Source organism: Catharus ustulatus, chromosome 1 (assembly GCF_009819885.2).
Source record: "Catharus ustulatus isolate bCatUst1 chromosome 1, bCatUst1.pri.v2, whole genome shotgun sequence".
In the NCBI taxonomy this organism is placed as follows: Eukaryota; Metazoa; Chordata; class Aves; order Passeriformes; family Turdidae; genus Catharus; species Catharus ustulatus.
Genome location: NC_046221.1, coordinates 15,391,722 through 15,403,654, shown reverse-complemented (window position 1 = coordinate 15,403,654; position 11,933 = coordinate 15,391,722). Strand labels below are relative to the sequence as shown.

At 39.4% G+C, this 11,933-nt stretch overlaps 1 protein-coding gene across 10 annotated transcripts in view; it reads left to right on the top strand.

Moving 5' to 3' along the window:
• Positions 1-10,689, top strand: part of SVIL (supervillin) — a 99,598-nt gene extending 88,909 nt beyond the window's left edge. For all 10 annotated transcript variants that reach the window (XM_033061892.1, XM_033061866.1, XM_033061884.1 and 7 more), the window contains 12 exons: positions 307-482; positions 583-727; positions 1,171-1,447; positions 3,082-3,233; positions 4,400-4,505; positions 5,316-5,523; positions 6,343-6,476; positions 7,136-7,291; positions 7,696-7,839; positions 8,541-8,662; positions 9,457-9,612; positions 9,739-10,689. In XM_033061892.1, the coding sequence (XP_032917783.1) occupies positions 307-482; positions 583-727; positions 1,171-1,447; positions 3,082-3,233; positions 4,400-4,505; positions 5,316-5,523; positions 6,343-6,476; positions 7,136-7,291; positions 7,696-7,839; positions 8,541-8,662; positions 9,457-9,612; positions 9,739-9,825 (1,863 nt within the window). In that variant the 3' untranslated portion in view covers positions 9,826-10,689. The remainder of the gene's footprint in view (positions 1-306; positions 483-582; positions 728-1,170; positions 1,448-3,081; positions 3,234-4,399; positions 4,506-5,315; positions 5,524-6,342; positions 6,477-7,135; positions 7,292-7,695; positions 7,840-8,540; positions 8,663-9,456; positions 9,613-9,738) is intronic.
• The last annotated feature ends 1,244 nt before the right edge of the window (positions 10,690-11,933 follow it).

The window sequence follows — 11,933 nt, the reverse complement described above, 5'->3', positions numbered from 1 at the left end:
TGGACAGCTACCAGTCATGCAACAGAACCAGGTTTTAGCAGTAAGAGCTGTCTAATCTGGTACTGACTTCTGCCACCTAAAGATACACTTCATACCATTCCCCCTACTTGATTCCAGTCATCCTCAAAAACCAGACATCACAATGCAGGCCACTGGCCTGTCCTTACTTGCATTGCAGTGCTATTTGTTCATGTCCCTGAATAAACTCATATTTGGAGGAGTTTCTGTTAAGCACAAGGAAACTGGATCAGGGTATCACCTAAACTAATGGTAGGTTGATTTTTTGTTGTTTGGTTTTGATTTTAGGTGCTGGTGTTTGATTTTGGCAGTGAAGTATATGTATGGCATGGAAAAGAAGTTACTTTAGCACAAAGAAAAGTGGCGTTCCAGCTGGCAAAACACTTGTGGAATGGCACCTTTGACTACTCCAATTGTGATATAAATCCTCTGGACCCAGGAGAATGCAACCCTCTCATACCCAGGTATTGCAACTTGAATTTAGTCTCATTGCAGATACTAAGCTTTCTTGCCCTCTTTTCACAGTGTTTAATTTGATTCTGTATCTTTTGTTCCCTTGCACAGAAAGGGACAAGGACGCCCAGACTGGGCTGTGTTTGGCAGGCTCACAGAACATAACGAGACAATACTGTTCAAAGAAAAATTTCTTGACTGGACAGAACTGAGGAAACTCAATGAGAAGAATTCTAGTGAATCCCTTCACCAGAAGGTGCATATAATAAGCATGCTAGGTATTTCAAACTAGATGACCTAGTTGGGATGGCAGCCAGGGAAGTTTGTGCTCAAGGATCAAGAGCACGTTTTTTATCTTGTGGGCTTTGACCTAGAGGTCAGAACATCACCTCCTACAGTGAACTCACATAGTTGTTTTATATTATTATTTATAAATTACAATACAATCATATTTTATGTATTGTTTATATATATTATATATAAATATAATAATATATTATACATTATTTATTATTATTACTTATAGATGAGCCAGGCAGCTCAGTGAATACTGCCAAGGTGGCTTTGACAGGGCATCAAATGATGACAAGATGCTAAAGTACTGAAATATGCAGGAGTCAAAGTGTTTGATGGGAACTGTGGGGCAAGAAGAAAAAAATGCTGTGCTCAAAGAAATCTCTTCTCTGTGTTTTCTGACAGGAAGAATCCCGATCTGACTCTAAACCATATGATGTCATGCTGATGGTAGCTGTGCCTCAAACAACTGTGGGCACAGTCTTGGATGGAATGAATATTGGCCGGGGTTATGGACTGGTAGAAGGAGAAGATGGGAGGCAGTTTGAAATTATCACTGCCTCTGTGGATGTCTGGCACATCCTGGAATTCGATTATAGTAGACTGCCCAAGCAAAGCATAGGGCAGTTCCACGAGGGAGACACATATGTGGTGAAGTGGAAGTACATGGTGAGCACTACAGGTTAGTGAACAATTCCATGTCATCCTGCTGAAACATGCAAAAGTGCAGCTAAAACTCCTGCTGTGAGTGATGAGATTCAGACCTAGATTTCCATGGATATGAGACAGTTTGAAAGGTTAGGGATGCTAATTTAGCCTTCCTAGGTCATTAAAAAGTAGAATTTCATGTTTTGTTTTAAAGAAAGCAGTAGAAAATAAAAGCTTTGTAGGCATTTTTGATACACAAATGTAATGCTGTCTGTCTCTGTTTTTACCCACCACTGGTGGTGTACATGTGCACAGGACAGTTTATTAAGCCAGATTTATGCCCACACCTAACACCAAAATAACTAGGCAGCTGGACTGGTGGCAGTCTGAATGTCTTGCAAGAGAGATAGCTTAGCAACAACAAAAACCTTTGCTGGTTATGGGAACAATGGCAGGAAAAGCCCTTGCCAGCTCATTGCCCTTGCTATCACTTCTGCTGTTGCTGGAAACCCTTTGATCTGGATTTGAGGCTCAGCAGTGTTCTGACAAAGAATCTAAGAGCAGCAGGTAAAGCCTGAAAACCAGTCAGCTCCATAAGCCCATTGGAACTTCCCTTCTGGCACTAAACTAAGAATAGGTGGTTTTTGTGCTAAGTTAAATAGGCTAAAACTGATTGTTCCAAATAGCAGTATATTAAGGTAGGTTGAAAGGTCCATAACAGTTATACAACTTCAGGCTTTTAGCCAAAAAACTGTAGGTAGGTCTTAGTCAGAATTGTTGAGATCAGATACTGGCAAATCCAAGACAAACACAAAAGCTTGTAAGTCTTGGGAGAAGTGGGTAACCCAAGTACTGAACTGTAAACAAACTTCTAATCCAAATGGATGAAAACATATTCAATCACTCCAAAACAGAATAAATTTTTATGTAGGAGGCAGTACTTTTATGGGCTGGATGTACAGATAAGAATGAAACCCATAAAGTTTAGAAGTGAATAGTGGTTTGAGTATTCTCAACTTGAAAAAAACAGGATGCTTTCTCCTAAGTGTTTGAGTTGGATGCTGCTCAGCACTGCTGGAATCAAGGCAGATGTTTTAACTTTTTTTAAAATCTGTTTTAAAACTCTTGGGTTTTTAAAAATCTTTGATTTAATTCTACCTGTTTATTCTCTATTCACTGGAAAGTGCAATATTCTGTAAGTGGTTGTGTCGTGAATTTCACTTGCTGTAAACATTATTTGCTCATCAAAACAACTAAATATTGATTCTTAAGGAAAAAAAAAAAAAAGCAGCTGCTCTCCTTCTGCCAAAGAACAGTGTTTAATGTGGAAAATGAACCATAATGCACTCTTCTGGTAACATTACTGGACACACCATTTCACATGCAAATCAGCTCAAATGCTGTCAGTTATTTTTCTCCAGATAGTACCACGTCTTTCTACATCTCTTTCTCCAACCAACACAGGCATCCCTGCCTATGGGCTTACATCCACCTGAGGAGACATGCCAGCTCTGCACAGGGCTTGGAGACCTAATATTCCTCCAATTGCACATTTTTTCTTTCCTGTTCTGGATGGGGTAGTGCTGAGCTGGCAGATGAGATTAAACTATGTGCTGTTTAAACCTATAGCCAGAGTACTTTCTTCAGCATGTGCTCTCTGTTTCACAGTTGGAAGCAGACAAAAAGGAGAGCAACAAGTACGGGCTGTTGGAAAAGAGAAATGTGTGTATTTCTTTTGGCAAGGAAGGCACTCCACAGTGAGTGAGAAAGGAACATCAGCACTCATGACAGTGGAACTTGATGAAGAGAGAGGAGCACAGGTGAGATTCTTAGATGGCAGACCTGGTAAGATTTGCCTGTCTGGGTAGCCACAAACAGTAAACAGGAATTATCTTTTTTGCCTCCTCCCTTTCTGTAAGCTTGTTCTTGCCATGACAAATAGTCAGACCTTAAAATTACTTTTGACATTATTCCAACTGGCAGAGACATGTAAGCTTCTTTATGGAATGTCATTCCCAAATGCTGCTTCTAAGGATATTTCTGAAAAGGGCTGAAGGAGGACTTTTCTCCCTGCCCTGCAGGAATAGGTGAAGCACAGTTACACAGATTTATACCATCCTTTCAAGTACATGTTCAGATGGCAGCTCTGTCTTCCTAGTGCTAAGGAGAAGCACCTTCTGCAGGCCAAGACCACAAAAATGCATTGGATATTTTCAATTTGCTTGCTCTATAATTGCATACTAATTGCATTGTTTGCAGCAATTCTAGCAAATGCTGTTTGAAGCTGAGAGAACAGGCTAGTTTGCTTTGTCCTTAGGCAGACTTGGGTTTTGCTGTGGCTTCACTGTTACTAGCATACAAGATGAGTGGTTTAAAGTTAGTTTCTGTACCTTGATCCTGCTTTAATTAGTTTTTTAACAGCAGCATAGAAATGACCAGCAAGATAGGAGTTCATAGAGGAGAAATATAAGGGTCCTTGATCAAGAGTGTGAGAGTCTCTGCAACATAGTGATTCAGGAATGGGCTATATCAGTTTCATACTCCAAATGCAATGTTTAGTGAACAAAGAACATGCATGTTAACATACACCAGTTTTATACCAAATTTTGAATCTACTTCAGCTCCTATGTTATCTCCATAATGGTTACAGTGAACATTGGTCAAGGTGGACAGATTCTGTAAAACTTAATAAAATTCTAGTTTAAGCCAATTTAAGTTAAAGTTCATTTGGTATTCCATTATCCTCTGAAACTCGACTGTTGGATTTCAACTAGAGGTTTCTTTTAATATGCAGGCCACATATGGAACCCATTGCATGCTGATATATGGTAATTTAAACAATAGTCAGCAGTTGTAAAGGAGAAGGAAAGCTATCTTCATGGGTGGCCATAACTATATAATTTTTAATAATCCATACAGACCATTTTTCCTGAGTCTGTATAGCTGCTTTATTTTTCTAATGAAGAGTGGTGCTTTCAATTTCCAGGTACAAGTGCTTCAAGGGAAAGAACCACCATGCTTCTTGCAGTGTTTCCAAGGAGGGATGATTGTGCATGCTGGAAGAAGGGAAGAGGAAGAAGAAAATGCACAAAGTAAATTATTGTTAGTTAAGAGCTTCTACCCCCAAATTCTTTTCTAGCTGTTGTGGAGGGCTTTGTATTCAGTCTTGACCTCCACGCTCTGTAGAAAAGAAAAATGAATGCCATGAAACTCTTGAGACAGCTTTGCAATGCTTTGTTTCAAGGTAGCCTTTTTCTTTGAGCAGGGAATGGATTTTGTCACTCTAGAGCATGGTGACTTGATTGTATCGATGCACATATTTTTTAGTTTGGTTTTACTTAAGCCAAGTGCCCGTTTGCTTTAAAGTACGTTATTTTCTACACAGTTTGGGGAAGAAAAGTGTTTTTATGAGCAGTTCTTTTGCTCCAAAGAAAGCTCTAAGCTTTTATTACCCAATCACTTCTTTTTGTAACATATTCCTTGAATGCAGTAGTTGAGGTAGGAGAATTTCAATGGAAGTGTAGCTTGGAGATGTTCCAGTTTTCACTTGACTTATGTTCCTAATGTGCAGAGGTGAAGAGGGGCTGAATAGGAGGAATACTGTGTTTGTTTCCCTTCTTCACCATATGAAACAGCACAACTTGACTCCTCTGCTCTCTTAAGCTCTTCAGCTCTCAGTACTTGTACTCTTGTAGCAAGGCTTTAGAAAGCATCTTTTCTGCACAGGGTTTCTGAAGTAATGTTAGCCAAACCTGGTGCTTAGCTGGTTCATTCTGTGACAACCTAGGCATGCAGTAGCTGAAATTAATCTTGTATGAGAACAGCTGTTCCAGAGCAGAGATTTTGAATTTTCAGTCCCATGTGATTTTATAATAGTGCTGCACTGTTCCTGTCTGCTCCAGGTGATTGGAGGCTTTATTGTGTGCGAGGAGAAGTTCCCAATGAAGGAAACTTACTGGAAGTAGCGTGTCACTGCAGCAGCCTGCGTTCCAGGACATCCATGATTGTCCTCAATATCAACAAAGCTCTCATCTACCTGTGGCATGGCTGCAAAGCACAGTCTCACACCAAGGATGTGGGAAGAACAGCAGCCAATAAAATAAAAGAACAGTGAGTGTCTGACCTATATTTTGGAGATGATTATATAGACTGCCAATTTACTTGAAGTAGTCTTACTCAAAGAAAATTTGAAATAAATAAAGTTCTCCTCCAAGTACAAATGCAGCATGCACATGCTTAATCAGGAGGAGGAGTGAAGGTTGGTTGGTTTTGTAGAGTGGAGAAAACTCATATCCTGTAACTGCTTTCACTGGAGGTCAAATGGACCATTTATTAATAGACTCATAGAATGGTTTGAATTGGAAGGGACCTTAAAGATCATCTAACTCCAATGCCTCTGCCATGGCAGAGATACCTTCCACTAGACTAGGTTGCTCAAAGCCCCATCCAACTTGGCCTTGAACACTTGCAGGGATGGGGCAACCACTTTCTTCCTACTGTACTAATTACAATTAAAACAAAGTCGTTTTCCATTTGGAGTGAGATGCTAAACATTTAATTTGCTAAGCAAATTAAAGTGAATTTGGAAGGAGGATTAGAATCCAGCCTTGTGAAAAAGGAAGAGGAAATTAACTTGGGAAACCATGCAAGGAGGACAGTAGCCATTACAAAAGCAGGCAGTGAGAATCCCTACTGAGAACTCATGTGAGCATCTCCTTCAATCTGGGAATGGGATCCAAATGCTACAAGAAACGCTGTTGAAATTCCATCTTCTTTTTTGATAATTTTTTGAAGTGCCTGTGTTGGTATGAAGTGTGCAACAAGCCTGTAAAGTACTTGTGGGGTCCACTAATGTGAGTGGCCAGGAGGTTTGTGTTAGCTGTGTTTGGGGCAGGGGCACTGAGTTCACTCTTCCTTTGTGCTTTGTAGGTGTCCGCTGGAGGCAGGGCTGCACAGCAGCAGCAAGGTGACGATTCACGAATGTGATGAAGGGTCAGAGCCCTTGGGATTCTGGGATGCACTGGGGAGGAGAGATCGAAAGGCCTATGACTGCATGTTGCAAGGTAGAGCTGCCTTCCTGGATTTGGCTCTCCCATTTTACTTTACTAGTCTATGGTGTTGTCAGATTTAATGTAAAGTTTTTGAAGAACTTTTTGGTAGTTGAGTTCTTCAGAGAAATGCTTCCAAAAATCTTACTGAGTTAAGTAATGCTGTTCTAGAAGGAAAGTACTGGAAAACCAAGTGTTTCATTTTGTTCTCCCCGCTTCTGCTGCCCCTCTGTATTCAGGCAGCACAGAGCAATAGTTAACGCTGTTACCAATATATTTTGCTTCTCTTCTGAAGGGATTTAAGAGGCAGTTCTGCACACATTCTCATCCAGCCTTTGCTTTGAAACTGCCAACAAAGGTAGCAGGGGAATTGATTTACCAAGTGGAAAATTTATCAGCTAACTCTGAGATGGGCTTGCTTCACTTAAGCTGCAAAACAGCTGGTTATGAAATGGCTGATAGTAACTAACCAGGATCAGATTCAGGCTGATGGCAGCCAGCCACTCCACTCGACTTCTTTACAGCTGTTGCTAGTCCCTCAAGACATCTGGTTGTCTTTCCTGATTTTTCAAAACCCAGAAAATTTACAGGCACTTTTAAAGTGTATTGTTAGTTTTTACAATTAAGTCTAACATTTTTTTGTTGTGACTCTTCTTAATTTTTGTTCTTTAAAGATCCTGGAAAGTTTAATTTCACGCCCCGCCTATTTGGCCTCAGTAGTTCATCAGGAGAATTCTCAGCCACTGAGTATGTTTACCCTTCAAGAGACCCTGCTGTCATCAATTCCATGCCATTCTTGCAAGAGGATCTTTACACTGCCCCACAGCCAGGTATGTGCTTTAAAATACTTAAGTAACAAGAAAACAGATGACTGTAGTCTGCATTGGGCAGTGTCTCAGTAATTGTAAGCACTTTTAACTTGATATATCACAGGAAAATGGGTGCATGTGATGCTTATACAGGACTAAGCAATAACAGTAATTTTTCCATGATGAAGATGCTGAGGAACAATCAAGTGTATGTATGTATCCCAGAAGCTTGCTGTAAAAATACATTGTTTATATCAGAGAACCAAAGTCCAGCTGAAGTTTAGCTGGATGATTAACAAAAGGGATTGGTAAGATGTGAAATGATCCTGTAGTGATGCTGACAAGCATTTTAGACTGGGTAGTTTACGGGATTACAAAATCTAGTGAGTGGCTAATGATGGATTTATTGTTTTCTGACTGTGTAGCACTCTTCCTTGTTGACAATCACCATGAAGTGTACCTGTGGCAAGGCTGGTGGCCTGTGGAGAACAAAATCACTGGATCAGCTCGAATCAGGTGGGCTACAGACAGGAAATGCGCCATGGAGACGGTGCTCCGGTACTGCAAAGGTAACAGCCTGCTGTGCCCGACTGCTCTGAGAGTGTCACACCTGCCCATGCCTCCTGTCCTGAGCTCAAAGGGGCTCCCACAATGGTATCAATAAACATCAGTTTATTTGAAGATACATTCTCCACCCTTTCTTAGCAAACCATTTGTCTAGTAACAGCATTGTTCCCACATTGCCAAGACACTCTACTGACTCTGCTCTCAATGGAAAGGCTTTATGTATTGTGTTACACCTCAGAATCACAAGTTAACAGTTTAAACATTCTCACTTAAGCCTCCAAGCTTAAGCTTAGTTGATTGTTGGCAGAACACATCTGCTGAACATACCAGAAGGTTTTGTTTACCTGAATTTGGCTAATTTCAGACCATCACACTCTGCTTACTCTATTCTAAGTCTGTTTTTGTAAGATAAGAAAGGCATTGGGCTAGAAGTAGCCGTTGGGGATTTTCAGCATATATGTTTTAATCTTTGCAGCCAGATACAGTAAAAAGCAACTGTAAGAATACTGAAAAACATGTTAAAAGGTCCCATATTAATTAAAAATAAATACTGGAAAATTTATTCTTTCTGCCTTAAACTTCTTCAGCTTTTCAGGAAAAAATTAGATACCCTTAGGAGGTAACTGTGGATAGTGGGTGAGATTGCAAAATATTGTACTTTTTGTAATTTCTTCCTCTTTTTTTTGTATTTTGACTGTTTTAGGAAAAAATGTAAAGAAGCCCCCAAAATCCTATCTAATTCATGCTGGCCTAGAGCCTCTGACATTCACTAATATGTTCCCAAGCTGGGAGCACAGGGAAGACATCGCAGAGATCACAGAAATGGTACATCTTTTCATTGCATAATCTGTTTCCTATTGCTAGTAATTGTGTCTTGCATTGTCAGTAACATTGGTTGTTTCCACTGTCAAGTCCAAGATCCAGAGGATAAAGTTAGAATGCACAGTCTGGGAGTCTGCGCAGGAAAAAAAAAATACCACAGTTAAATTCTGACTGGGAATGTATATATCAGAGGCACCAATGTTTTATTTTTCATGTAATTTCTCATATTCTTTTTCAGATAAAAACAGAAGGCAAGTGTTACCTGAATAATCTCTTAGAAAGAGATATGCTAGAGTTTGAGCTTAACAGAATAGCTGTTTCAGTCATGCAGAATGTGCAGTTCTGGTCTGTTCCCCAGATTTGAAGTGCAGGGGAGCAAAACACCTCTCAAAGGACCAGCTGGCTCTGAGGGCTCTGTTACTTCCTCACCTGGGATTCAGAGTCACAGCCAACTTAACTGTGGCTGCTTTAAAAGCTTTCAATCAAGGGGCATCTCAACACAAATGACATTTTGTGTTTTGTAAGTCTTCTGCAGCTATCCTTAGACGAAAATGCTGGCTTCATGACTAAACACAGATTTCAGCCTTAAACTGAGATTCTGGGAGTGCAGGATGTCCTTCTGCTAAGTACAGACCTGGTTTTAGCTGTGAAATTGTTGTAGGGCAGGTCTGTTGGCCTGTGTGCACGCCTGGTTGTACAGCTTTGTGCTCAGGCATATCCCATGCCATCTGCAGATGGCCATGGACACAGTTGCTGATTTTAGCATTGTGATCCTGTTCTGTGTTTTCTCCTTCCAGGATGCTGATGTTTCTAATCAGATAATACTTGTAGAGGATGTGCTGGCCAAGCTGTGTAAAACAGTGTACCCATTAGCAGATCTCTTAGCCAGGCCCCTACCTGAGGGAGTTGATCCACTGAAGCTTGAAATTTACCTTTCAGATGAGGACTTTGAGGTAAGGAGAGAATAGGTGCACTCTTACTCTGTGCATCTATGCCTAACCATGCAAGAAAGTCACTTGCTGGTTGTGCTACTCATCAATTGTTTTTGCTAATAGTACGTCCTCTCATTTTAAATGCAGGTTGCATTAGAGATGACAAGAGAGGAGTACAATGCACTGCCATCTTGGAAGCAGGTTAACCTGAAGAAGGCAAAAGGACTTTTCTAAGCTGTGTTCATGGAAGTGAGCACTAAAGGGATGTCCACTCTCACTTTCTATGTCCTTTAGAAGAATTGTACCCTACATTTACAGAACAAATAAAAATAATCTGAAGTTATTAGTGACTACCTATCTGGAGGTGTGTAATATTATAATAAAAGGCCAAGAGAACTCTTTGAAAATGGAATTCAATTTTGACTCTTAAAGGTAATGGGTTTAAGCTCTGTTCTCCTATGCACTTAAACAGTAGTTTCTTGAGCTACTGCTGCAGGTGTCCTTTGGCTATATCCAATACTTGCCATTTTTGTTTTTAAAGAAGTTCTCTTTGTAAAGTGTTATTTTGTTAGTTTGTGGATTACAAAGAATTTATATTTATATAAACACATAGAACAAGTATGTATTTAACAATGCAATATATATTCACTTTCAAGACTTCCATGTCAAAACTACAGAAAAGTCGCTGGATGGCAGTTGCTTGTACCGAATTAGCTATACCACCAATATGTATCTCCTTTGCATTCTGAAGTTTCTCTCTGCAATAGTTAATGAATTGTTCTCAGTGCTGCTTCAGGTGCTAAACTGAACAAAGCATTTGTATTTATAGCATGGATTTCTTGAGAAACTATGCGAATCAACCTTTATACTTTATATCCAAAAATGTATAGTGCCTTGTTTTTTGTGTACAGTTTATATACAAAAAAACGATTGGTCTGCATTTTGAAGATGGCTTAGAACGGTCTCCTATGTTACTTTTATAATAGTAGAAATAAAAACATCTCAGTTTCTAATACTTGTTGTAAACATTAAACATGTCTTTTGTGATATAAGAACTGAAAGTAAAAGCTTCTGAATAAACTCTTAGCAATGCTCTGACTTGTCATTAATTTGTACTGTAATCTGTAATAGCATTGGAGCCTTCCAAAACATGGTATTTTTTCAAAATATTGTAACCTTAGATGTCTGTGGGTATTGTACAGAGTTACAATTTGAGAAGCAGATAATGTAGAAAATAATCAATGTATGAGATAAAGTTGGGCAAAACTTTAATGCTGAATGTTGGAACATATCAGTCACACAACTCTGTATTCTTTGGGTTTCTTTGTTTTATATATGAAACCAAAATTATTATACTGGTTTTCAAAATTTGAAAAAATCTTTTCAACCTTTGTGCAATTGGGAGTAAAATTTGAATTGAAAATGAGCATTGTGTCCATTCTTTCAATATGTACTGAAGAGAAAATTGTTTTTACTCAGTTAATTAGGACATTGAATAGAGTCTTTGAGTAAATATTTGCTTATGGTTTGAAATGTTTTTCAGGCATTTGGCATTTCTATAATAAGCTGTGTGGTTCTCCTCTGGTATCCTAGTGGGTTTCACATTTTCATACCTGACTGCATACCTTTCTTCCTGCCCTGCAACCATTTAGAGCTGCTCCTGGCTTGGAGTGGTGCCTGTTGCTGCTCTTGTCTTTCTCCTAGGCCAAGGGACTTGAAGTGGGATTTTTGAATGTGTGAGGTGTGGATTTCTGCAAGATCTGCAGTAAGTACTACTCCATAGTTAAAGTTAATCTTGTTTTGACAGATGGGTTGATAAGTTGTAACCAAGACTTTAATTAAATGAATTAAACACTTAGAAATATGCAAGTAATATTCACCTGACATGAGATATAACAAGTGAATTTTCAACACTGGAGTAGTTCCTCTCATGTACTGGTTTCTGTCAAGAGCTGAAATGAAATAACCCAAGAAAATGTTCGGAATAGTATTCAGAACCAGAATGTTTCTTATGTAGATGCCAGCAAAAAACTGTTTAGATGCCAGTTCCTCAGAGGTCCTCAGCTTCCTTCTGCATGGGATACGCTGTTAGTTTGAAAATGCAGGGCTTTGTTGAAACAAGTTTATTTTTCAAGCACTGAGAGGTTTCCAAGTCACTGCTGTATTCATCTAAGTACCCATATATTTTCCTCTTTCACCCTCTCTGGTGATAAAATCAAGCAGGAATTAGGTTTTGATTATTCATGTTCAGTCTGTACCATGAGGGTACCAGGTTCCTCTGTTTTGATTTTTCTCTCCAACAGAGAGCTGATTTGCATAGCATGATTGACCTTGTTTTTTCC